Below are 27,047 nucleotides of genomic sequence, written 5' to 3'. Positions count from 1 at the left end.
TTGTCCATCCAGTTCAGCCTATATTCCATCATAATAAATCCCCAGATCTACGTCCTTCTACAGAACCTAATTGTATGATACAATATTGTTCTGCTCCAGGAAGACATCCAGGCCTCTCTTGAACCCCTCGACTGAGTTCGCCATCACCAACTCCTCAGGCAAGCAATTCCAGATTCTCACTGCCCTAACAGTAAAGAATCCTCTTCTATGTTGGTGGAAAAACCTTCTCTCCTCCAGACGCAAAGAATGCCCCCTTGTGCCCGTCACCTTCCTTGGTATAAACAGATCCTCAGCGAGATATTTGTATTGTCCCCTTATATACTTATACATGGTTATTAGATCGCCCCTCAGTCGTCTTTTTTCTAGACTAAATAATCCTAATTTCGCTAATCTATCTGGGTATTGTATTGTATTGTATTGGGCATAGAAAACACAGACTTAAAACTTGTGTCTAATATAATACATAGATGACAATATAGTGAAATATTCGCATTAACTAATAAAACATTTACTTGAGACCTTAAAGTATGTTGGACACACCAGATTTTTCAGGCTATAAGATGCACTTTTTTCCCTAAAATTTTTTTGGGGAAAATGGGGGTGCTTCTTATAGTCAGAATATACTTACAAATCCTGTGGCGGCAGCAGGAGTCGGGCAATTCTGCAGCGGTCCCGGTCTGACAATGCTGCGCGATGATCACAGGCTGGTGTGGCAGGTTCTTGTCTCTCGAGATCTTGGGACGAGATGTCGTTGCCGAGATCTCAATCTGTGCATGCACCGTCCCAGGCGGTCAATTTCCCGGAGGTCACCGCATCGCAGCAATGGATATGCTGGGCCTCCGGGCTTTGACAGTTGAGGGCTGCAGACTGCAAGCCTTTTTTTATTTATTTTTTTAACACTGTGCCCCTGGTCAATCACAGCCCTGCCAATACTTGACATTGACGGTGATGGGGCTATAAGTATGCACGCAGTCAAAGCTTATTAATTGGGTGGCTGCAGCCTTTCAACAAACTTTGTTCAGGCTGCCTAACCCAAATTGTAACACAGATGTCCAGGAGAAGTCCATGTTTGGGGTCCGAGCACGTTCAATAGGTGTCGAGTATGGACCCCGAAAATGTACTGTTCGGATGTGCCCTTCCCTATATATTTATCTATGTATTATATTAGATGTAGGTTTTAAGCCTGTGTTTTCTATGCCTCTTTCTCATGCTCTTTAGCGTGATGGTTTCAGTTTATTTGGTTACTAGATGGTGGCCCGATTCTAACGCATCGGGTATTCTAGAATATGCATGTCCACGTAGTATATTGCCCAGCCACGTAGTATATTGCCCAGCCACGTAGTATATTGCCCAGCCACGTAGTATATTGCCCAGCCACGTAGTATATTGCCCAGCCACGTAGTATATTGCCCAGCCACGTAGTACGGTATATTGCCCAGTCACGTAGTATACTGCCCAGTGACATAGTATATTGCCCAGCCACGTAGTATATTGCCCAGTCACGTAGTATATTGCCCAGTCACGTAGTATACTGCCCAGTGACGTAGTATATTGCCCAGCCACGAAGTATATTGCCCAGTCACGTAGTATATTGGTCAGCACAGAGCCACGTAGTATAGAGACTTAAAAAAAAAAATAAACATATACTCACCTATAGCCTGTTGAAGTCCTGCTATACTCACCATCCGCCGCCTTTCCCGCTACTCGCCACGCTCCCGGGACCGCTACATTGCCAGCAGCAGCTTCCATCCCGTCCCAGGGCTGGTGTGAGCAGGACCTATGATGACGTTGCGGTCACATGACCGTGACATCACGACAGATCCTTGCTGCACACCAGCCCTGGGACAGGACGGAAGCTGCCGCTTGCAATGGAGCGGTCCCAGGAGCGTGGCGAGGAGCGAGAAAGGCGGCGGAGGGTGAGTACAGTTAGGTCCATATATATTTGGACAGAGACAACATTTTTCTAATTTTGGTTATAGACATTACCACAATGAATTTTAAACAAAACAATTTCGGTGCAGTTGAAGTTCAGACTTTCAGCTTTCATATGATGGTATCCACATTAAAATTGGATGAAGGGTTTAGGAGTTTCAGCTCCTTAACATGTGCCACCCTGTTTTTAAAAGGACCAAAAGTAACTGGACAGATTCAATAATTTTTAAATTAAATGTTCATGGACATCACCATACGCTGTGTTTCCTCCTTTTTGATGCTCTGCCAGACCTTCACTGTGGTGGTTTTCAGTTGCTGTTTGTTTGTGGGCCTTTCTGTCTGAAGTTTAGTCTTTAACAAGTGAAATGCATGTTCAATTGGGTTGAGATCAGGTGACTGACTTGGCCATTCCAAAATATTCCACTTCTTTGCTTTAATAAACTCCTGTGTTGCTTTGGCTTTATGTTTTGGGTCATTGTCCATCTGTAGTATGAAACGACAACCAATCAGTTTGGCTGCATTTGGCTGGATCTGAGCACACAGTATGGCTCTGAATTCCTCATAATTCATTCCGCTGCTTCTGTCCTGTGTCACATCATCATAAACACTAGTGACCCAGTGCCACTGGCAGCCATGCATGCCCAAGCCATCACACTGCCTCCGCCGTGTTTTATAGATGATGTGGTATGCTTTGGATCATGAGCTGTACCACGTCTTCGTCATACTTTTCTCTTTCCATCATTCTGGTAGTGGTTGATCTTGGTTTCATCTGTCCAAAGAATGTTCTTCCAGAACTGTGCTGGCTTTTTTAGATGTTTTTTTAGCAAAGTCCAGTCTAGCCTTTTTATTCTTGATGCTTATGAGTGGCTTGCACCGTGCAGTGAACCCTCTGTATTTACTTTCATGCAGTCTTCTCTTTATGGTAGATTTGGATATTGATACGCCGACCTCCTGGAGAGTGTTGTTTCTCTTCACCATGGAGATTATTCTGCAATCATCCACCACTGTTGTCTTCTGTGGTCGCCCAGGTCTTTTTGCATTGATGAGTTCACCAGTGCTTGCTTTCTTTCTCAGGATGTACCAAACTGTAGATTTTGCTACTCCTAATATTGAAGCAATTTCTCGGATTGTCCAATTACTTTTGGTCCCTTTTAAAAACAGGGTGGCACATGTTAAGGAGCTAAAACTCCTAAACCCTTCATCCAATTTTAATGTGGATACCATCAAATGAAGCAGCTAAATGAATTCTGAGGTATTCAGAACCATACTGTGTGCACAGATCCAGCCAAATGCAGCCAAACTGATTGGTCATCGTTTCATACTACAGATGGACAAAACATAAAGCCAAATCAACCCAGGAGTTTAGTAAAGCAAAGAAGTGGAATATTCTTGGAATGGCCAAGTCAGTCACCTGATCTCAACACAATTGAGCATGCATTTCACTTGTTAAACACTAAATTTCAGACAGAAAGGCCCACAAACAAACATCAACTGAAAACCACCGCAGTGAAGGCCTGGCAGAGCATCAAAAAGGAAGAAACAGTGTCTGGTGATGTCCATGAGTTCAAGACTTCGGGCAGTCATTGCCAACAAAGGGTTTTCAACCAAGTACTAAAAATGAACATTTTATTTAAAATTATTGAATCTGTCCAATTACTTTTGGTCCCTTTAAAAACAGGGTGGCACACGTTAAGGAGCTGAAACTCCTAAACCCTTCATCCAATTTTAATGTGGATACCCTCAAATGAAAGCTGAAAGTCTGAACTTCAACTGCATCTGAATTGTTTTGTTTAAAATTCATTGTGGTGGATCTTCCGGGAGGCGGAGCCTTGGGATGGCCGCCTTTTAGTTGAGCTTCTGGATTGCGGGCCCCTTATGAGGTGAAAATCCCGACACCAATCAAACCCAGCGCCAGGATAAGGTCCGGACAAGGGTCGGTGGCATTGACCCAGCTCTCCGGCTGCCCCGGAGACACAGGGTGCAAGCAGCGCCGAAGTTAAAGCTGCGCACAGCGGAGCCTCCATAGCGGGAATCATCGACGGCGGAGGAAAGCACGGAGGTACACCCGCCAAGCTCCCACTTAGCTTACCGGCCAGGTGCGGCACATCGGTGAGCAGCTCCGACGAGACTGAGGGATTCCCCCGGCCGGATCAGCGGTAAGAGCGGTGCAGGAGAGGGGAAGGCAGGAGGCGGAGTCAGACCGGCGCCATTTTGCAGGCTCACGTGTCGGGCTCTGGGACAGTTTACCGCGCTGCAGCTCGGAAGGCTAGGCGCCAGCACATCCCTCCTGACCAAGACTGTGTCTATATACAGGCTGCAGGATTGCCACTGTCTGGGATAAAGGGGATCACACAAAGCACTTACGAGTAACATAGTAACATAGTAACATAGTTAGTAAGGCCGAAAAAAGACATTTGTCCATCCAGTTCAGCCTATATTCCATCATAATAAATACCCAGATCTACGTCCTTCTACAGAACCTAATAATTGTATGATACAATATTGTTCTGCTCCAGGAAGACATCCAGGCCTCTCTTGAACCCCTCGACTGAGTTCGCCATCACCACCTCCTCAGGCAAGCAATTCCAGATTCTCACTGCCCTAACAGTAAAGAATCCTCTTCTATGTTGGTGGAAAAACCTTCTCTCCTCCAGACGCAAAGAATGCCCCCTTGTGCCCGTCACCTTCCTTGGTATAAACAGATCCTCAGCGAGATATTTGTATTGTCCCCTTATATACTTATACATGGTTATTAGATCGCCCCTCAGTCGTCTTTTTTCTAGACTAAATAATCCTAATTTCGCTAATCTATCTGGGTATTGTAGTTCTCCCATCCCCTTTATTAATTTTGTTGCCCTCCTTTGTACTCTCTCTAGTTCCATTATATCCTTCCTGAGCACCGGTGCCCAAAACTGGACACAGTACTCCATGTGCGGTCTAACTAGGGATTTGTACAGAGGCAGTATAATGCTCTCATCATGTGTATCCAGACCTCTTTTAATGCACCCCATGATCCTGTTTGCCTTGGCAGCTGCTGCCTGGCACTGGCTGCTCCAGGTAAGTTTATCATTAACTAGGATCCCCAAGTCCTTCTCCCTGTCAGATTTACCCAGTGGTTTCCCGTTCAGTGTGTAATGGTGATATTGATTCCCTCTTCCCATGTGTATAACCTTACATTTATCATTGTTAAACCTCATCTGCCACCTTTCAGCCCAAGTTTCCAACTTATCCAGATCCATCTGTAGCAGAATACTATCTTCTCTTGTATTAACTGCTTTACATAGTTTTGTATCATCTGCAAATATCGATATTTTACTGTGTAAACCTTCTACCAGATCATTAATGAATATGTTGAAGAGAACAGGTCCCAATACTGACCCCTGCGGTACCCAATGGTCACAGCGACCCAGTTAGAGACTATACCATTTATAACCACCCTCTGCTTTCTATCACTAAGCCAGTTACTAACCCATTTACACACATTTTCCCCCAGACCAAGCATTCTCATTTTGTGTACCAACCTCTTGTGCGGCACGGTATCAAACGCTTTGGAAAAATCGAGATATACCACGTCCAATGACTCACCGTGGTCCAGTCTATAGCTTACCTCTTCATAAAAACTGATTAGATTGGTTTGACAGGAGCGATTTCTCATAAACCCATGCTGATATGGAGTTAAACAGTTATTCTCATTGAGATAATCCAGAATAACATCCCTCAGAAACCCTTCAAATATTTTACCAACAATAGAGGTTAGACTTACTGGCCTATAATTTCCAGGTTCACTTTTAGAGCCCTTTTTGAATATTGGCACCACATTTGCTATGCGCCAGTCCTGCGGAACAGACCCTGTCGCTATAGAGTCACTAAAAATAAGAAATAATGGTTTATCTATTACATTACTTAGTTCTCTTAGTACTCGTGGGTGTATGCCATCCGGACCCGGAGATTTATCTATTTTAATCTTATTTAGCCGGTTTCGCACCTCTTCTTGGGTTAGATTGGTGACCCTTAATATAGGGTTTTCATTGTTTCTTGGGATTTCACCTAGCATTTCATTTTCCACCGTGAATACCGTGGAGAAGAAGGTGTTTAATATGTTAGCTTTTTCCTCGTCATCTACAACCATTCTTTCCTCACTATTTTTTAAGGGGCCTACATTTTCAGTTTTTATTCTTTTACTATTGATATAGTTGAAGAACAGTTTGGGATTAGTTTTACTCTCCTTAGCAATGTGCTTCTCTGTTTCCTTTTTGGCAGCTTTAATTAGTTTTTTAGATAAAGTATTTTTCTCCCTATAGTTTTTTAGAGCTTCAATGGTGCCATCCTGCTTTAGTAGTGCAAATGCTTTCTTTTTACTGTTAATTGCCTGTCTTACTTCTTTGTTTAGCCACATTGGGTTTTTCCTATTTCTAGTCCTTTTATTCCCACAAGGTATAAACCGCTTACACTGCCTATTTAGGATGTTCTTAAACATTTCCCATTTATTATCTGTATTCTCATTTCTGAGGATATTGTCCCAGTCTACCAGATTAAGGGCATCTCTAAGCTGGTCAAACTTTGCCTTCCTAAAGTTCAATGTTTTTGTGACTCCCTGACAAGTCCCCCTAGTGAAAGACAGGTGAAACTGCACAATATTGTGGTCGCTATTTCCTAAATGCCCAACCACCTGCAGATTTGTTATTCTGTCAGGTCTATTAGATAGTATTAGGTCTAAAAGTGCTGCTCCTCTGGTTGGATTCTGCACCAATTGTGAAAGATAATTTTTCTTGGTTATTAGCAGAAACCTGTTGCCTTTATGGGTTTCACAGGTTTCTGTTTCCCAGTTAATATCCGGGTAGTTAAAGTCCCCCATAACCAGGACCTCATTATGGGTTGCAGCTTCATCTATCTGCTTTAGAAGTAGACTTTCCATGCTTTCTGTTATATTTGGGGGTTTGTAACAGACCCCAATGAGAATTTTGTTACCATTTTTCCCTCCATGAATTTCAACCCATATGGACTCGACATCCTCATTCCCTTCGCTAATATCCTCCCTTAAAGTGGACTTTAGACAAGACTTTACATAGAGACAAACCCCTCCTCCTCTCCGATTTTTACGATCCTTTCTAAACAGACTGTAACCCTGTAAGTTAACTGCCCAGTCATAGCTTTCATCTAACCATGTCTCGGTTATTCCCACTATGTCAAAGTTACCTGTAGATATTTCTGCTTCTAGTTCTTCCATCTTGTTTGTCAGGCTTCTGGCGTTTGCGAGCATGCAGTTTAGAGGATTTTGTTTTGTTCCAATCTCCTCACTGTGGATTGTTTTAGAAATGTTCTTACCTCCCTTCTGAGTATGTTTTCCTGGGTCGTCTTTGTTCGAGTCTAATGTTTTTCTTCCCGTCCCCTCTTCTTCTAGTTTAACGCCCTCCTGATGAGTGTAGCGAGTCTTCTGGCGAATGTGTGTTTCCCAGGTTTGTTGAGGTGTAGTCCGTCTCTGGCGAGGAGTCCATCATACCAGTAATTCACACCGTGGTCCAGGAATCCAAATCCTTGTTGTCTGCACCATCGTCTTAGCCAGTTGTTTGCATCAAGGATCCTGTTCCATCTCCTGGTGCCATGCCCGTCTACTGGAAGGATAGAAGAAAAAACTACCTGTGCATCCAGTTCCTTTACTTTCTTCCCCAACTCTTCAAAGTCCTTGCAGATTGTCGGTAGGTCCTTCCTTGCCGTGTCATTGGTGCCAACATGTATCAGAAGAAATGGGTGGACGTCCTTGGAGCTGAAGAGCTTTGGTATCCTATCGGTCACATCCTTGATCATCGCACCTGGAAGGCAGCATACTTCTCTTGCAGTTATGTCCGGTCTGCAGATGGCTGCTTCGGTGCCTCTCAGTAGTGAGTCTCCCACCACCACCACTCTTCGTTGCTGCTTGGCTGTACTTTTTGCTGTCACTTGTTGCTGTGTGCCCTTTTCTTTTTTGCTTGCTGGTATTGCTTCATTCTTAGGTGTGCCATCTTCATCCTCTACAAAGATTTGATATCGGTTCTTCAGTTGTGTGGTTGGTGATTTCTCCATGGTCTTCTTGCTTCTTTTGGTCACATGCTTCCACTCATCTGCTTTTGGAGGTTCTCTGACACTTTTTGCACCTTCTGTGACCAGTAGAGATGCTTCTGTTCTGTCTAGAAAGTCTTCATTCTCTTTGATGAGTTTCAAAGTTGCTATTCTTTCTTCCAGACCCCGCACCTTTTCTTCTAAAAGGGCCACTAGTCTACACTTCTGACAGGTGAAATTGGATTCTTCTTCTGGTCGATCTGTGAACATGTAGCACATGCTGCAGCTCACCATGTAGGTTGTCACATCTGCCATGTTGCTCCTAGATCCTGCTGACTTGCTGTGTGTTTTCCTTCTTGTGTAATCTACTCAGCCAAGCTCTCTTGCAATAATGTCCTACAGGCAAAAATTACGGCGCGCGGTTTGGTGATGCTTTCGAAGCAGCTGGTCCCGGCTGTACCCAACGATCTTCTAGCTTAGGGAGACTTCGCTTCTCCCAGAAGGCACCTGGAATATGCAAATTAGCCTCCTGAAGCTTGAATCCCTGGTTTGGTGATGCTTTCGAAGCAGCTGGTCCCGGCTGTACCCAACGATCTTCTAGCTTAGGGAGACTTCGCTTCTCCCAGAAGGCACCTGGAATATGCAAATTAGCCTCCTGAAGCTTGAATCCCTGGTTTGGTGATGCTTTCGAAGCAGCTGGTCCCGGCTGTACCCAACGATCTTCTAGCTTAGGGAGACTTCGCTTCTCCCAGAAGGCACCTGGAATATGCAAATTAGCCTCCTGAAGCTTGAATCCCTGGTTTGGTGATGCTTTCGAAGCAGCTGGTCCCGGCTGTACCCAACGATCTTCTAGCTTAGGGAGACTTCGCTTCTCCCAGAAGGCACCTGGAATATGCAAATTAGCCTCCTGAAGCTTGAATCCCTGGTTTGGTGATGCTTTCGAAGCAGCTGGTCCCGGCTGTACCCAACGATCTTCTAGCTTAGGGAGACTTCGCTTCTCCCAGAAGGCACCTGGAATATGCAAATTAGCCTCCTGAAGCTTGAATCCCTGGTTTGGTGATGCTTTCGAAGCAGCTGGTCCCGGCTGTACCCAACGATCTTCTAGCTTAGGGAGACTTCGCTTCTCCCAGAAGGCACCTGGAATATGCAAATTAGCCTCCTGAAGCTTGAATCCCTGGTTTGGTGATGCTTTCGAAGCAGCTGGTCCCGGCTGTACCCAACGATCTTCTAGCTTAGGGAGACTTCGCTTCTCCCAGAAGGCACCTGGAATATGCAAATTAGCCTCCTGAAGCTTGAATCCCTGGTTTGGTGATGCTTTCGAAGCAGCTGGTCCCGGCTGTACCCAACGATCTTCTAGCTTAGGGAGACTTCGCTTCTCCCAGAAGGCACCTGGAATATGCAAATTAGCCTCCTGAAGCTTGAATCCCTGGTTTGGTGATGCTTTCGAAGCAGCTGGTCCCGGCTGTACCCAACGATCTTCTAGCTTAGGGAGACTTCGCTTCTCCCAGAAGGCACCTGGAATATGCAAATTAGCCTCCTGAAGCTTGAATCCCTGGTTTGGTGATGCTTTCGAAGCAGCTGGTCCCGGCTGTACCCAACGATCTTCTAGCTTAGGGAGACTTCGCTTCTCCCAGAAGGCACCTGGAATATGCAAATTAGCCTCCTGAAGCTTGAATCCCTGGTTTGGTGATGCTTTCGAAGCAGCTGGTCCCGGCTGTACCCAACGATCTTCTAGCTTAGGGAGACTTCGCTTCTCCCAGAAGGCACCTGGAATATGCAAATTAGCCTCCTGAAGCTTGAATCCCTGGTTTGGTGATGCTTTCGAAGCAGCTGGTCCCGGCTGTACCCAACGATCTTCTAGCTTAGGGAGACTTCGCTTCTCCCAGAAGGCACCTGGAATATGCAAATTAGCCTCCTGAAGCTTGAATCCCTGGTTTGGTGATGCTTTCGAAGCAGCTGGTCCCGGCTGTACCCAACGATCTTCTAGCTTAGGGAGACTTCGCTTCTCCCAGAAGGCACCTGGAATATGCAAATTAGCCTCCTGAAGCTTGAATCCCTGGTTTGGTGATGCTTTCGAAGCAGCTGGTCCCGGCTGTACCCAACGATCTTCTAGCTTAGGGAGACTTCGCTTCTCCCAGAAGGCACCTGGAATATGCAAATTAGCCTCCTGAAGCTTGAATCCCTGGTTTGGTGATGCTTTCGAAGCAGCTGGTCCCGGCTGTACCCAACGATCTTCTAGCTTAGGGAGACTTCGCTTCTCCCAGAAGGCACCTGGAATATGCAAATTAGCCTCCTGAAGCTTGAATCCCTGGTTTGGTGATGCTTTCGAAGCAGCTGGTCCCGGCTGTACCCAACGATCTTCTAGCTTAGGGAGACTTCGCTTCTCCCAGAAGGCACCTGGAATATGCAAATTAGCCTCCTGAAGCTTGAATCCCTGGTTTGGTGATGCTTTCGAAGCAGCTGGTCCCGGCTGTACCCAACGATCTTCTAGCTTAGGGAGACTTCGCTTCTCCCAGAAGGCACCTGGAATATGCAAATTAGCCTCCTGAAGCTTGAATCCCTGGTTTGGTGATGCTTTCGAAGCAGCTGGTCCCGGCTGTACCCAACGATCTTCTAGCTTAGGGAGACTTCGCTTCTCCCAGAAGGCACCTGGAATATGCAAATTAGCCTCCTGAAGCTTGAATCCCTGGTTTGGTGATGCTTTCGAAGCAGCTGGTCCCGGCTGTACCCAACGATCTTCTAGCTTAGGGAGACTTCGCTTCTCCCAGAAGGCACCTGGAATATGCAAATTAGCCTCCTGAAGCTTGAATCCCTGGTTTGGTGATGCTTTCGAAGCAGCTGGTCCCGGCTGTACCCAACGATCTTCTAGCTTAGGGAGACTTCGCTTCTCCCAGAAGGCACCTGGAATATGCAAATTAGCCTCCTGAAGCTTGAATCCCTGGTTTGGTGATGCTTTCGAAGCAGCTGGTCCCGGCTGTACCCAACGATCTTCTAGCTTAGGGAGACTTCGCTTCTCCCAGAAGGCACCTGGAATATGCAAATTAGCCTCCTGAAGCTTGAATCCCTGGTTTGGTGATGCTTTCGAAGCAGCTGGTCCCGGCTGTACCCAACGATCTTCTAGCTTAGGGAGACTTCGCTTCTCCCAGAAGGCACCTGGAATATGCAAATTAGCCTCCTGAAGCTTGAATCCCTGGTTTGGTGATGCTTTCGAAGCAGCTGGTCCCGGCTGTACCCAACGATCTTCTAGCTTAGGGAGACTTCGCTTCTCCCAGAAGGCACCTGGAATATGCAAATTAGCCTCCTGAAGCTTGAATCCCTGGTTTGGTGATGCTTTCGAAGCAGCTGGTCCCGGCTGTACCCAACGATCTTCTAGCTTAGGGAGACTTCGCTTCTCCCAGAAGGCACCTGGAATATGCAAATTAGCCTCCTGAAGCTTGAATCCCTGGTTTGGTGATGCTTTCGAAGCAGCTGGTCCCGGCTGTACCCAACGATCTTCTAGCTTAGGGAGACTTCGCTTCTCCCAGAAGGCACCTGGAATATGCAAATTAGCCTCCTGAAGCTTGAATCCCTGGTTTGGTGATGCTTTCGAAGCAGCTGGTCCCGGCTGTACCCAACGATCTTCTAGCTTAGGGAGACTTCGCTTCTCCCAGAAGGCACCTGGAATATGCAAATTAGCCTCCTGAAGCTTGAATCCCTGGTTTGGTGATGCTTTCGAAGCAGCTGGTCCCGGCTGTACCCAACGATCTTCTAGCTTAGGGAGACTTCGCTTCTCCCAGAAGGCACCTGGAATATGCAAATTAGCCTCCTGAAGCTTGAATCCCTGGTTTGGTGATGCTTTCGAAGCAGCTGGTCCCGGCTGTACCCAACGATCTTCTAGCTTAGGGAGACTTCGCTTCTCCCAGAAGGCACCTGGAATATGCAAATTAGCCTCCTGAAGCTTGAATCCCTGGTTTGGTGATGCTTTCGAAGCAGCTGGTCCCGGCTGTACCCAACGATCTTCTAGCTTAGGGAGACTTCGCTTCTCCCAGAAGGCACCTGGAATATGCAAATTAGCCTCCTGAAGCTTGAATCCCTGGTTTGGTGATGCTTTCGAAGCAGCTGGTCCCGGCTGTACCCAACGATCTTCTAGCTTAGGGAGACTTCGCTTCTCCCAGAAGGCACCTGGAATATGCAAATTAGCCTCCTGAAGCTTGAATCCCTGGTTTGGTGATGCTTTCGAAGCAGCTGGTCCCGGCTGTACCCAACGATCTTCTAGCTTAGGGAGACTTCGCTTCTCCCAGAAGGCACCTGGAATATGCAAATTAGCCTCCTGAAGCTTGAATCCCTGGTTTGGTGATGCTTTCGAAGCAGCTGGTCCCGGCTGTACCCAACGATCTTCTAGCTTAGGGAGACTTCGCTTCTCCCAGAAGGCACCTGGAATATGCAAATTAGCCTCCTGAAGCTTGAATCCCTGGTTTGGTGATGCTTTCGAAGCAGCTGGTCCCGGCTGTACCCAACGATCTTCTAGCTTAGGGAGACTTCGCTTCTCCCAGAAGGCACCTGGAATATGCAAATTAGCCTCCTGAAGCTTGAATCCCTGGTTTGGTGATGCTTTCGAAGCAGCTGGTCCCGGCTGTACCCAACGATCTTCTAGCTTAGGGAGACTTCGCTTCTCCCAGAAGGCACCTGGAATATGCAAATTAGCCTCCTGAAGCTTGAATCCCTGGTTTGGTGATGCTTTCGAAGCAGCTGGTCCCGGCTGTACCCAACGATCTTCTAGCTTAGGGAGACTTCGCTTCTCCCAGAAGGCACCTGGAATATGCAAATTAGCCTCCTGAAGCTTGAATCCCTGGTTTGGTGATGCTTTCGAAGCAGCTGGTCCCGGCTGTACCCAACGATCTTCTAGCTTAGGGAGACTTCGCTTCTCCCAGAAGGCACCTGGAATATGCAAATTAGCCTCCTGAAGCTTGAATCCCTGGTTTGGTGATGCTTTCGAAGCAGCTGGTCCCGGCTGTACCCAACGATCTTCTAGCTTAGGGAGACTTCGCTTCTCCCAGAAGGCACCTGGAATATGCAAATTAGCCTCCTGAAGCTTGAATCCCTGGTTTGGTGATGCTTTCGAAGCAGCTGGTCCCGGCTGTACCCAACGATCTTCTAGCTTAGGGAGACTTCGCTTCTCCCAGAAGGCACCTGGAATATGCAAATTAGCCTCCTGAAGCTTGAATCCCTGGTTTGGTGATGCTTTCGAAGCAGCTGGTCCCGGCTGTACCCAACGATCTTCTAGCTTAGGGAGACTTCGCTTCTCCCAGAAGGCACCTGGAATATGCAAATTAGCCTCCTGAAGCTTGAATCCCTGGTTTGTAGCTGTAATGGGGAGAGGAGCTGTAATGGGGAGAGGAGAAAGAAGGCAGCACTGATTGACACACCTCTCTAATTTAGCTGTTAGATGTGACACTTACCACGACATCGCTGACTCCCTTATATAATATAACAGACTCTCATCCCATCTCACTATGGATAAATATATGGGCAAAAATGTCAAAGCTGGCAGAAGCTCCACGCGCATCCAGGCAGGCGCATCTCCAACTCCACAGGCTTCGGAGATCAATAATGAGAACACACAATCTATAGCAGATGCCATCTTGGATCGGTTGACGCCTGTAATTGACAACCGCCTGGCAGCCTTCCAGTCCTCTTTAGATTCGATTCTGTCACAAGTCAATGCCCAAGGAAGGCGCATAGCAGAAGCAGAACAGAGAATCTCAGACTTGGAGGACTCCACTAAGGCTCTCAAGGACAATCTGACTAATAAAGAAAAAGACATTTCAGACCTCCTGGATAAGGTGGATGATCTTGAGAACTTGAGATCTTGACAACAATCTGAGGCTCATAGGCATACCTGAATCTGTCCCCTCATCAGAATTGATTAAACTAACTTCAGAATGGCTTCCGAAATCTCTTGGCATCTCACTACCATCAGGTGCAATGGCCGTAGAGAGAGCCCACAGGCTGGGACTTCTTATAGATGGAGACGGAGGCAGACCAAGACCAGTCATTTTCAAAGTCCTTGATTTTCAAGATAAAACCCGCATCCTATCAGCTTACAGGAAACAAAGATCCCTGTTATATGACAATCATAAGTTACTCTTGTTCCAAGATTATTCGGCTACCGTGGCAGCAAAACGCAAAGCCTTCAACCCAGCCTGCAGAATTCTTGTGGAAAATAACATTCGTTTTAGCTTGCAGTACCCTTCAATTCTGCGATTCATCTCGGCGGGGAAAAACTGGGTCTTCAATGACCCAAATAAGGCTCTAGAGTTTCTCCGTGGGGAGATCCATCCACCTGCCAACTCTAGCCCTACTTGAATGATGAGTTCTACCAGGACTCTTTCATCGTCGGCGATGTTGAGTAGATAATGCTGGTCCTTTGCCCATTGAGTGGCACGTTTTTATTCTGTAAGATGTTCATTTTACAGTTGAGATATCTGATGATAGCTACAAAAGTTATTTGGGTTGGGGGGGGAGGGAGTACTGTGTGCGCATCCAATCTGTTTCTCTAAGGCGAGGTCTCACGCTTATTCGCTGGGATGGGCGGGGATCTCATTTAAAGTATTTACATGTTGGACAAATGCTTAATCGAACGGGTGTGGGTTGATGACAAATCAAGATAATGTTAAAGATACCACAATCCGTTCTCTACAATGGTGCTCATGGAATGTAAATGGGCTGAATTCCCCAATTAAGAGAAAAAAGGTTTTAAATTTTTTACATAAACAAAATTTCCATATTATCTTCCTGCAGGAAACACATTGGATAAAAAATAACCACCCTTCTTTGCTTAGTAGGAAATATACACTTTGCGCAGAGGCATCTTACTCCAAGAAACAACGAGGTGTGGCTATATTAATCTACAACGGCCTTAAGTATGAAGTTATTGATACCTTAGAGGACCCACAGGGCAGATTTCTTTTGGCCACGATTGTAATTGAGGGGATAAAATATAGCCTAGTCAATGTTTACGCTCCAAATATACTGGACGCACAGTTTCCAGTCAAAATATTGGAAGGTATGGTGGGGTGGGATACATCTAGGGTGATTATGGGCGGCGACTTTAACGAGGTGGCTGATGCCTCCATGGATAGATCCGGTTCGACAGTCACTCATAGATTAGCACAAGGAAACAGCATTCATTCACTTTCGAAACATCTGGACCTAGTGGATATTTGGAGACTGCAACACCCTCTTGAAAGAGATTACTCCCATTACTCCCACGTACATGACTCCCATGCTAGGATAGACTGCTGGCTTCTACACTCCTCACTGCTCTCCACGCTAATTCAGACAGATATACTCAACATCCATATCTCAGATCATTCTCCAGTGACATTTAAATCCAGATTGGTATCCCCAATACATCAGAAGAGGGGGTGGCGTTTCCCATCCTATCTCTATCAATCAGATGATTTTAAAAAACACTTACAAATGGCATGGGAAGTATATAAACAGGACAACCACATTCATTGGAATGACTCACACTTGTTTTGGCTGGCGTCAAAAGCAGTAATAAGAGGTCAGATTATCTCTTATGTTAGTCATAAAAAGAAAGATCTAATGAAAAGAACCGTAGATACACAAAATTCGTTGACACTGGCCTATAAGGCATTTAAGTCAAATAATAACCCTCTAACAAAGACAAAGTTTTTAGAGGCTAGAGAGAGAGCGGAGGTTTTGGCACATGAAAGGGCCATGTTGAACTTGGATTACCAGAAACACAAATTTTACAGGTGGGGCAATAAACCAGGTAGGGTTCTGGCCTCACTTACAAAGCCCTACAGGAAAAGAGCAAAGGTACACAAAATACAACACCGTAACGGACATCAAGTAACTAATGACACAGAAATAGTAGAGGAATTTAGGTTTTTCTTTAGCGAATTATACAAATCGGAACCTAAGGGGGGAGTAGAGAATGAGAAACTCCTCAAAAGTCATTTAGCACCAACATTAACTGAAGAAGAGAGGGAGACAATCAATGCCCCCATATCCACTTCTGAAATTTTACAGGTTATTAATAATCTCAAAATCTCCAAGGTTCCGGGCCCAGATGGGTTTAGCAATGAACATTACAAGATTTTAGGACCTAGTCTGGCACCTCACCTTTGTGATCTGTACAATGACGTGGTTAAGGGGAGGCATCTTCCAGATCGTTTTAATGAGGCGGTAGTCATAGTACTTCCAAAGCCAGGCAAAGATCATATGCAGGTGGAAGGGTATAGGCCAATATCTTTACTTAACTCCGACTTTAAGATTCTTACAAAAATTTTGGCTGACAGACTTCAAAGAATTATCCCTAACTTAATCTCACCACAACAAACCGGGTTTGTTCACGGGAAATCCATCACTTACAATATTAGAACAGCCTTGGGAGCCATATCCTATTGCAGAGCACAAAAACATAGACGCCGACAAGGCTTTCGTCAGGGTGGCATGGGATTATCTGCATGACCTATTAGCATTTCGTAATTTTGCCCCCTGGTTCTGTGAGGCTATAAAAACAATCTACAAGAATCCGATGTCTAGGTTGTCAGTGAATAACATCTTATCTAAACCATTCGAAATTCAACGGGGAACTCGCCAGGGATGTCCATTGTCCCCCCTGCTATTTAATTTGGCATTAGACCCGCTCCTGAAATCATTGCAGAATGAAGCAGTTTTTGAGGGGGTTAGGGTGGGAACAAACTTTGTTAAACTTTCAGCATTTGCAGATGACTTTCTTTTATTTATCGCCAATCCAGCCCGAGCAATTCCGGCTATTATGAGAATTTTAAAATATTTTGGCTCGTGCTCGGGTTTTAAAGTTAATTATAGTAAATCAGAGGCCCTGTCAGTTTTTAGAACTGGTAGGTTGCATGATCCAATGTTCCCATTTCACTGGAGCCAGGGGTCTATAAAATATTTGGGGATATGGTTGACAGCAGATATGTCTAATTTGTACACAGCCAATTATAAACCACTGATATCTTCAATAATCAATCTCCTTCACTCATGGAAACACTTCACATTATCATTTTCAGGCAGGTGCCACTTAATCAAAATGATAGTCTTCCCTAAACTGCTATATGCCTTTCAGACCCTGCCCCTTCTGTTGTCCAAGACAGATCTTAGCTTACTTAACTCCGGGTTTCGAAAATTTATTTGGGGTGTGGGAGGTAGGGCGCGCATTGGCCTTGCTAGACTGCAGGCGACAAAAAAAGATGGTGGAGTAAATTTTCCGGACATAGGTAGATACAACCTAGCTGCTAACTTCAGATTTGCCATTGATTGGATAAGGGGTATCTCTCATTTTGCTAACATGAGTTTAGAACAACAGATGTGCCCACATATCTCGCTGGCGGCATTGCTACATTTGAGGGGGGAGGAGGTCCCGGCGGAAATACAAGAATACCCAACGTTATGGCAGACAGTGTTGACTTGGAGACGATGTAGAAGACTTTGCGGGTTGAGTGCAGGGATTTCCCCTTTTCAGCCATTCCTTAAGAATCCAGGATTTTTGGGGGGCAAGGCTCCGTCATTCTATACTCAATTGGCGACTCAGGGATGCAGACAGGCAATAGATCTGCTAGACCTGAATTTTTCTATATCTTCTTTTGAGTCTGCCTCGCTCCGTTTCCCATCGTTTGGCAACAATCCTTTTCTGTTTCTTCAGGTGCTCAGTCTAGTTCAAAAGTGCCTTCTTACAGGGGGGACAGAGGGAGGGAGGACTAATCTGGATGGTTTTATTAGAAACACGAGGTCTCAACCGACGTCAATAAGTTCTATTTACTCAGTAATAAGAAGGAAATGGTCGTGGGAAGGTCTGACCACAGGGGTCGCAAGGTGGTCTGGGGATCTTACAGGCTATCAAGCAGGAGACTTCCTTGAAGCAACTACGACACAAAGGAAATCTATTACATACAGCAGCTACACTGACATGGCCCTTTTGATTTTACATAGAGCTTATGTCACTCCTTACTTGCAATCTAGAATGACTCCCTCAAATGTGTACTTGTGCTCAAAATGTAAATCGTGTAACAGTGACATTTTCCATCATCTGTGGAGTTGCTCAAAGATCCGAGATCTATGGGACAATGTACATTCAGAGCTACAGAGGTTGTGTGGGATCAGCTTTACACTCACGCCGCAATGGGCCATCTTTAACATTATAGACGATGCAAATCAGAATTGACCTAAACACATTAAGTCAACTTTAGTGATCTGGGCCTCGGCCACTAGAAAAAGCATATTACAGCATTGGCTGAACCCGGAGGCCCCACCGCTTTCTCTTATACAGGCAAAGATTAATTTTTTGTTTAAAATGGAGTGGTTGGAAGCTCAGACTAACAAGGAGAGGTTATCGAGTACATTTTTGAATACATGGTCTCTTTTTATTCCCTCGCTTCCTTTAGAAACCAGGGAGAAACTACGTACCCAATTTGAAAATACGCAATGGTATCTGTTACAACAGATAAGTGGTCGTTCACCAATTCCATAATTTTGTTGTTAAAGATGTGCACACAGAAGTTATGAGGGAGGGTAAAGGGTGGGTTCAAGGGAAGGGAGTTATTGTTGAAATTACTATTATTGTATGACTGTTTTGTTATAAGATGAAAAACTCAAACAGATTTAAAAAAAAAAAAAAAATTCATTGTGGTAATGTCTATAACCAGAATTAGAAAAATGTTGTCTATGTCCAAATATATATGGACTTAACTGTATACAATTAAAGGCTTTCAAGCAGAGGATAGAATAATAAAATAAGGTATAAGTTAAGGCTAGACAATCACTAATGTATAGTATCAAGCCTAATAAAAACCATACAAATACATTAGTTTTTCAGTAGGGAAGAGCGAACCGGAACTGTGAAGTTCTTCCGGTAAAAAGTCTGTGTTTGGGTTTCTGTACCGGACAGGAATGAACTCTGAACACAGGCTTTTTACCGGAAGTCCAGTTTACTGTTCAGGTTTGGATGCTTAATAAGGTTTGCTGAAGGGCTGCATCACAGCAAATCAACAAACTTTTAGGCTGTGGGCACTTCAGGAGTCATCACAGCCATGTCAAGTATTGACATGGCTGTAACTGGCCACTGCATCACGTGACCTGGACTGTATAAATGCCGAATCACGGGTGCTGCTGCCATTCTTCTCTGCTTAGTGTAGGGACAGGATGCAGCTGGAGTGGACAGTATTAGGTTTTGTGTGTGTGCAGTTTTCAAAAAAGACTCTGTGTGTAGTCTGCTCTCGTCTGTGGTAGTAGTGTACCTACAACTAATTTTTTCCACTCTGTACCAATGTAGGGTAATGTGCGTAAAAACACTTTTTTCTATTCTGCACCCATGTCTGTGATAGTACTGAGGACAAAAAAACATTTCTGCTCTACACCCATGACTGTGATATTACTGTGCGTAAAAATATGTTTTTACTCTGAACCCGTGTCTGTGATAGCACTGTGTGTAAAAACAAATTTTTCTACTCTGTACCTGTGTGTATGATATTACTGTGCATAAAAACAATTTGTTCTACTCTGGACCTGTGTCTGTGATAGTACTATGCATAAACACACATTTTTCTACTCTGAACCCTTGTCTGTGGGAGTAAAACATTTTTTTCTAATCTTCAACAAAGCTGAAGAAAAAACATATATGCGGCAGTCACCCTTTCGTAGCTGTGTAATCATGCTCTTTATAGGACAAAATATGTTAATACATCCATTAGGACATCAGGTCTACAGGAGGGTGCGGGAATGGAGTGTGGACGAAGGCCGTTTCGCACAGTGTGTGCTTCGACGGGTCCAGGTCGAAGCACACACTGTGCGAAACGGCCGTCGTCCACACTCCATTCCCGCACCCTCCTGTAGACCTGATGTCCTAATGGATGTATTAACATATTTTGTCCAATAAAGAGCACGATTACACAGCTACAAAAAGGGTGAGTGCCGCATATATGTTTTTTCTTCTGCTTTGTTGAAAATCAAGCTATTTGCTACCAGTGCAGAGCACCAGACCCAGAGCTTTCGTGACATCTGCTAACCGGTTGCTCATTAATGAGCCCAAGTTCAGTAGAGCTTGTACTCCTCTAGTGCCGTCCTTCACTTTATTTCTCATTTTTGTTGGACTCATTTTTTTCTAATCTGCAACTATGTCTGTGAGAATACTGTACCTAAAAAACACTTAAAAAATTAGGAGAGCTTCAAATAAGGGGCGTAGATATGGCTGTGGTACTGCTTGTGTAATGCACACGTAACACAGCCTGTATCGAGTCCGTAATACATCTCTTCCATAGTCCATAACTTGATAGCTTTTTTTTCCATACACTCATTGACAGCTTCAAGTTTTTTATGGTGATCTGTAGTCAGAAATTCATAACAGCAAGCAAAGTTAACTCATCGAATGACGGTTCGCAGTTTAACTGTACCATCCATGTATACGCGGTAATCGTTTGAGAGCGCCTCATCTTCCAAACTTTTTTAACTCCAAACCACTTCACAATATTTTTAAATTTGTGTCAATATTTTTCAGACACCATGTCAAGTTCTTTTCGCCATCTCATGCTGTGCTATCTGTTTGCTCTCTTTTGATTCTTGCCCTTCCCAGAAAATGTGGTATGATCAGATCATGTTCTTGTATGGTCGCACATAGCCATTACATAGTACACAGCAGTGGCACATTTATAAGATTATCTCAGCACAGGAAAAAAATTTTAAACACATCCAAATGTGAAAATTATTTTTATTCCAAGATATATTGATTAAAATCAACCTTAAAATTAACTTTGTTCATGGTAAAACCCATTTAAGTCATTTGCCTGTCCACATTCTTTGCACCCCAAAAAAGTGCACAACCTGTATACAGAGAGAGAATGCCAGCAGATGATTACACTGCCTGTATGTAGAGTGCCCCCACACAGCCTGTTTTCAGAGTACCCCCCCAAAAAATGAAAACAAAACTCAACATAGAGTGTTGGCTACCTCCTCCTCTGCTTCTTCCACCTGCACTGCCATGTCCAGCTCCTCCTCAACTTCCTCTTCCACTTGGACCTCCACTTCCTGGTTCAGGATAATTTTTTTTTATTCTATGTTTTTTAAATCATTTCCCTATCCCAATTTGTGTGCTGGGCACTTGCCTTGCTCTTATCCCCAATTAGCTTCCTTCTGCAACCTCCTGGCCCTTACTATGACCATTTTACAGCCATTTTAAAGCACCGAAATTCAGGTTCCCATTGACTTCTATTGGGTTGAGGGTCAAGTTCAGATGTTACATTTCGGCTGAATTCAAAAAACATCTGCAGGTCCGCTCATCCCTAGTTTTCAGTACATCTTTCAATCGCTAACATATCAATATAAAAGCTACTACCGTATATACTCGTGTATAAGCTGAGTTTTTCAGCACATTTTTTTGTGCTGAAAACCCCCCTTGGCTTATACACAATTTATTGTTCAAGAAAAACGGTGGGGGAGTGGCGGAGCAGCGGGTCACAGAGGCAGGAGCTGACGGCTGTGGCTGTATCTGTTCCTGCTGCTAAAGAGAAATTAATATTCACTGCGCTGGCAGTGAATATTAATTTCTTTTATAACGCGCACAGTTACAGCTGCAGCTGCCGGCTTCCAGCACACATCCTACTTACCTTCCCTGCACCCTCGCTGCATCTCCTTCCGGTGGCAGTCTTCCGGCCGAACGATCATGTGTTCCCCATTCATTAAGGTAATGAATATTCACCCCTCTCCACTTCCATAGGCGAGGAGTGAATATTCATTAGTTTAATGAGCGGTGGCACATGATCGCTCATCCGGAAGTGCTGCTGGCGCCGAAACAAGATGCAGTGAGGGCAAAAGGAAGGTAAGAGTGATGTATTTTTTATAGGAACCATGCATACAAGGATAGGGGATAAGGAGCCATGCAGGACAGGGATGGGTAGCTATGCATACAAGGACGGGGATGGGGAGCCATGCATAACAAGGATGGGGATGAGGAGCCATGCATACAAGGATGAGGACAGGGAGCCATGCATGCAAGGATGATGATGGGGAGCCATGCATACAATGACAGGGATGGGGAGCCATGCATACCAGGATAGGTATGAGAAGACAATGCATACCCGGTTTATTCTCGAGTCAATAAGTATTCCCAGTTTTTCGTGGCAAAATTAGGTGCCTCGGCTTACAATTGGGTCAACTTGTTTGTCAGTTTGTTGCCAAAAAAAGCATATAGTTAATATCCTGTCACCTAATCTATAAATTGAAACATATATTTATGACTATTACCTTATTAAAGGGGTTGTCCAACAGAACAAAGTACATTTTCATTAATAGATCTGAGAATAAAAATAATTTCCCCGATTTTAATGTGTTAAAAAAATGTTCCTGTGCTGGGATAATCTTATAAATGTGCCCTTGCTATGTACTGTGGAATGGCTGTGTCTGACCGTGTAGGGACATGGTCTGATCATACCACAGCTACTGAGCAGGGAGCAATTGTAAGTACACAGTGCTATATAATATGATTAGAAAATTCATAAGAGCAATAGAGAGTTTTAACTATCCGAATAATAGTATGGATGTACCACCAGAGCACATTCAATAATTAATCCTATAAAGACTAGAAATTGAAATAGAAAAAAGTCTTTATTAATCCACAACACTAAATAACAACCAATACATGATTAAAAAATCCATACTGAATAACAAGATTCATATGGTAAAGGACAGGCTGGCAGCAATTTAACCATATAAGCAAAGGAAAGGCATATCACATAAGGCTATAGTAAAAACATCCAGGTACATGAGTTCACATTCTTAATAGAGTGCATAGTGCTTTCAACCCGGATATATGTACAAGAAATATGTATATATAGCCATAAACTACCAGAGCAGAGATATCATTCATCAGTGCAAAACTATCTGTAGATTGTCACCAAAATATCTAATAACAAGGTATAACTAACTGAAACATCATAATCTCTTACCCATACTGATGCCCAAAACCGATGCACAGGAGCCCCGATGCGCGTTTCGCTGTCGCTTCCTCAGGAAGCGACAGCGAAATGCGCGTTGAAAATATTTTGGTAGTTAGCTCCAAGAAATTTCTCAGACCTCTTTTTTTCTCTATCTTTTTCTCTCACTCTTTATTATATCAAAATTTAAATGCACAATATTAAATGGTTCATCAATGTATATACATCATTAAGATTTTCCCTAATAACATCCCCCTCCAAAAAATGTTGTTCTTCAAATCTATCTAGTTTTTCAGTGAGGGTATACATCCATTTCGTAGCAATGACTAAAGATGCAATGAAGAAAAACAGTGATAATTTTAGCAGTGTCCCCTTTTATTCCACTAAAATCTTCATAAATACTGTAAGCAAGTTTATCACTTTCCAACTTTTCGTTTTTAAAAACTTCAAACCAAGGTTTCTGTGTTTTACAAAAATTCCACCATTTGTGTTTTTAATACCAAGGAATCTCAGGCCTGTTCAACATTCATATTTGTTCTTTCAGGACTTCGCTTACTGGACCTCAAAAAGAAAAGCGAGTATAAGGTAAGCATTTTTCCAGATATTGGTAAATTATATATCATAGTGACTGGCGGCTTATGGCCCTCTCTGCCATTGTGACTCTCTTCTTTCTTCATAGATGACTATAATGCGACCACATTTAATATCCTTATTATGCTGATTTGGACCAGGTTCCGGGTAATCTTTTTGCTCAACTCTATTTAATGGTGCTTACCGTAAATGTGGTCAATTCCTTCTATACTTACAATATGTTAATAGAGAAAATGCAACTAGAACAGCTGCCATAGACTAAAAACAGCAACAATACATATATGTAAAAAAAAAAAGCTCCAGGGATTACTCGTCCGTCTCCCGCAGTATTTCCGAGATCCGCTAAGTTTCCTTCACACGGTTCCATGTCCATCTTCCTCTGTATGGAAGGGTTTATGGTGCTGTCCACAGCACCTGTATCAAACCTTAGGCTCCGGATGTCACAGGAATGTCCTCAGGGAAGTTTGTAAGGCCTCATGCCACTCAGATCAAGACATGCTGTCGGTACTATCAGCCCACTACTCCTTGAACTTGATCTTGTCACTGTCACCAATGAAGTCTCTCACTAACTGACCAAACCAGGATGTGGTTCCCTTTTACTGGCTCTACCCCCTCCCACTGTTGGCTAGACCAATCAGTAACTGTCTCTTTACTTGGTCTGCCGGAGCCCTCTTGGAGGATGAAATTTTATTTTTCCTCTAGCAAGATGGCACATTTTTTTATAGGAATATCAGGAGAACAGCAAAGAGATTAATTATAAACACATTACACATTAGATTATGCTGCAGTGTAGGTGCCATAACCGGTGCCTGCCTGCAGAAGGGCTTTTTCTCCAAAATATATAATATTCATTATGTAAAAGGGAAGCAGTCGCTGAGTGATCAGTAACCTGGCAGAAGCCACACTGATGAATACTTAATCAGAGCACCACATGAAGACCCCCCTTCCCCACAGATCCGCCCCGGCAGACGAGCATATCACTAACTCAAAACTGAAAATAAAGATTAAACAATAACCACAAGACGGATTTCATCAACCAAGATATCATTTTAATCAGTATAATGGCGCCAACCTGACACTGTCTGTAGGTTACTGTGCACAGTCCTGCTGATAGGTTCCCTTTAAAGGGGTATTCCCTTATGTGCATTAATAGCACATCTACTATATAAACATAAATGTCTGATATGTGCAAATTCTACTTACAGGAATAACTTCTGCAAATCAGAACTTAATGTTATAGTAATACAGAGTATTTTATCAATGAATTAGGTTCCAGACAGGTTCGGTGCTGGTTCTAAATATTAAAAATTAAGAATGTAACCATGTATTTCTAATCTTCTATTTCTTACTTTCTCCTGATATTATGTTTCTCAGTGATATAATTTCTTGCTAACTTCCTATTGCTAATAACCACGTCTGTGAAAAAAATCAGGATGTTAAAGATCCACTGTCTTAAAACCTGAGAGTAGGTAGGTGCCAAAGTTAATATAGGTTTTTAGCAGCTCATTTTGTTATTTAAGGTGAGCTTACAATGTTTTTTGGAGCAGAAACTGAGCAGAAACTCTCCAAATCTTCTTCAAAATTCATTCAGTGTATGAGGATCATTTGGAGAAAGTAAACACACACTAACTTATGAAGTGAGCAGCTAAAAACTAAAGTTGCAGTGTGTTCACACTGATTTTTGGAGCAGAAACTCAAGGAGTTTTGAGGAGATTTTCTGCTCCAAAAGATAAGTGTGAACACACCCTAAAGTTGATGATTAAAGTTTTTTTTAAACTTTTATTTTAAGTGGTACAAGATTTAATCACATTTTGTAAGTTATCTTACCAAGCTGATTATAATACAGATACCGCGCTACAGGTGCCTGGAGTTACTTACTACTTATTACTTGTTTCATGAGCTGCTCCCCTACTTAGCTCCTAGTGGTGTTTGGGGCACGCCTAGGGTATATAATATGGCGTACCGCACAGTAGTTCCTAGTGTGATACCTATTTGCCTATTAAAAATGCACTCAAAGTGCACTCACATTCGAATATGGTACAGCAATTATTACGTATCTCACATATGCATACCTTAGTAGGCTTTAAGATGTGTCTCTTACCGTGACAGGGTTTCATAGGTGAGATATCATTTGCTGGTGCGGGTTGCTGTGAAGCTGCTCATGGTATGTGCACCGGAGGTAGTAGTGTGGACCTCACCGGTATTGATTGCAGGTAGGGGGACGTTGTTATCCCCTGGATAGTATCGTCCGGGTGGGCGCACGCCTGCTAGTACTAACTGCTGCAGGCAGAGGATGCTGCTAATCAGTGCAGAGTCAGGAATGTCCCGGCCAGAGGCGTCCCTGGTAACACAGAAGGAAAGATGGCCGACGCTGACACGTAGCGTGTGACGTCACAGGCCTACGGAGCCTTACTGGGACAAGAAGCTAACCAACGCGTTTCAGAGTGTAACGCACTCCTTCATCAGGGTTACCGCCCCACGTTCCTTGCTCCATATATAAGCGCTCTACATGCACCCCGCTGTGTGCCCCATACTATCCATATATGTAACTGTTGCTACCGCTCCCAACACCATTGTGTGATCACTATTTTCTTGTGCAGCTTCATTTTGATATTTCAATGTGTATATTAATGTGTGACCCTACTAGTGTATCACATTTCTAAAATGTATTAATTAGTATGAAAGGAAAGCCTGAATCCTTTGCAGACTGAACCCGTCTGTCACAGCCGATCTAGTACACCCACAATGGGTTTATGTGTCTTAAAATGAAATATATGCTCTTTTTAAAAATCTACATTTATTATAAATATAAGTATAAAATAAAATAAATTACGATTTAAAAATACAATTTAGAATATTTCAAAATTTTTAAAAAAATTAATGAATGAATAAAATCCGAATATAGTCTATTAGCAACATGTGCAACTGCATTCCATATTCGTTCTATAATCAGGAGGAGAAGGGGAAATTGGGAATCAAGTTATCTTACCATTTAGTTAATGGGTAGCATTACACTTCTTTTCAGTAAACAGTTTATCGTACTCTGGAATCTTGTTTGAAATCAATATTTTCAAAATATCTTCCAAGTGCTCTTCAGTTAGAGCTGATCATTGCTTGTTTTTATTCAAGTTCATAATGGAGAAGGTTTGCTCACATATATAGGTACTTCCAAATATTCTGAAAACCTGTAAAGCAGTGTCTCGCAGATTTTTAAACTTTCCCTAGTACAAACTCTTGTACAATTCTTGAAGACTCATTTCTCTGTGTTTATTTTGATAAACTGTTAAGCACTGAAGTTTAATAACCTCTAACTGTAAATGCGTGGGAAGATCCTCGGGATTCACAGAGAAAGGATTTTCATTTAACTTAAATCTACTAATTGGATAGTATCAGTCATCTGTCAATCTCCTGGATCAAAAGTTCAATGTCCTTTGAATATTTTTCTCCTAAAGGTACCGTCACACTCAGCGACGCTGCAGCGATATAGACAACGAGCCGAGCTGGAGCGTCACTGTTTAGGTCGCTGTA

General features: G+C 43.6%; 1 protein-coding gene across 3 annotated transcripts in view; it reads left to right on the top strand.

The window, feature by feature from the left end:
- B4GALNT1 (beta-1,4-N-acetyl-galactosaminyltransferase 1) overlaps positions 1–27,047 on the top strand; it is a 339,817-nt gene that overhangs the window by 157,961 nt on the left and 154,809 nt on the right. For 2 of the 3 annotated variants that reach the window (XM_069758583.1, XM_069758586.1), the window contains one exon: positions 23,473–23,513. In XM_069758583.1, the coding sequence (XP_069614684.1) occupies positions 23,473–23,513 (41 nt within the window). Of the gene's footprint in view, positions 1–23,472; positions 23,514–23,607; positions 23,667–27,047 lie in introns of all 3 variants that reach the window. The other variant, XM_069758584.1, reaches the window with a different exon arrangement.

Source organism: Ranitomeya imitator, chromosome 3, assembly GCF_032444005.1.
Source record: "Ranitomeya imitator isolate aRanImi1 chromosome 3, aRanImi1.pri, whole genome shotgun sequence".
Lineage (NCBI taxonomy): Eukaryota > Metazoa > Chordata > Amphibia > Anura > Dendrobatidae > Ranitomeya > Ranitomeya imitator.
The sequence above is the reverse complement of the archived record's forward strand: the minus strand, read 5'-3'. Positions and strand labels throughout refer to the sequence as shown.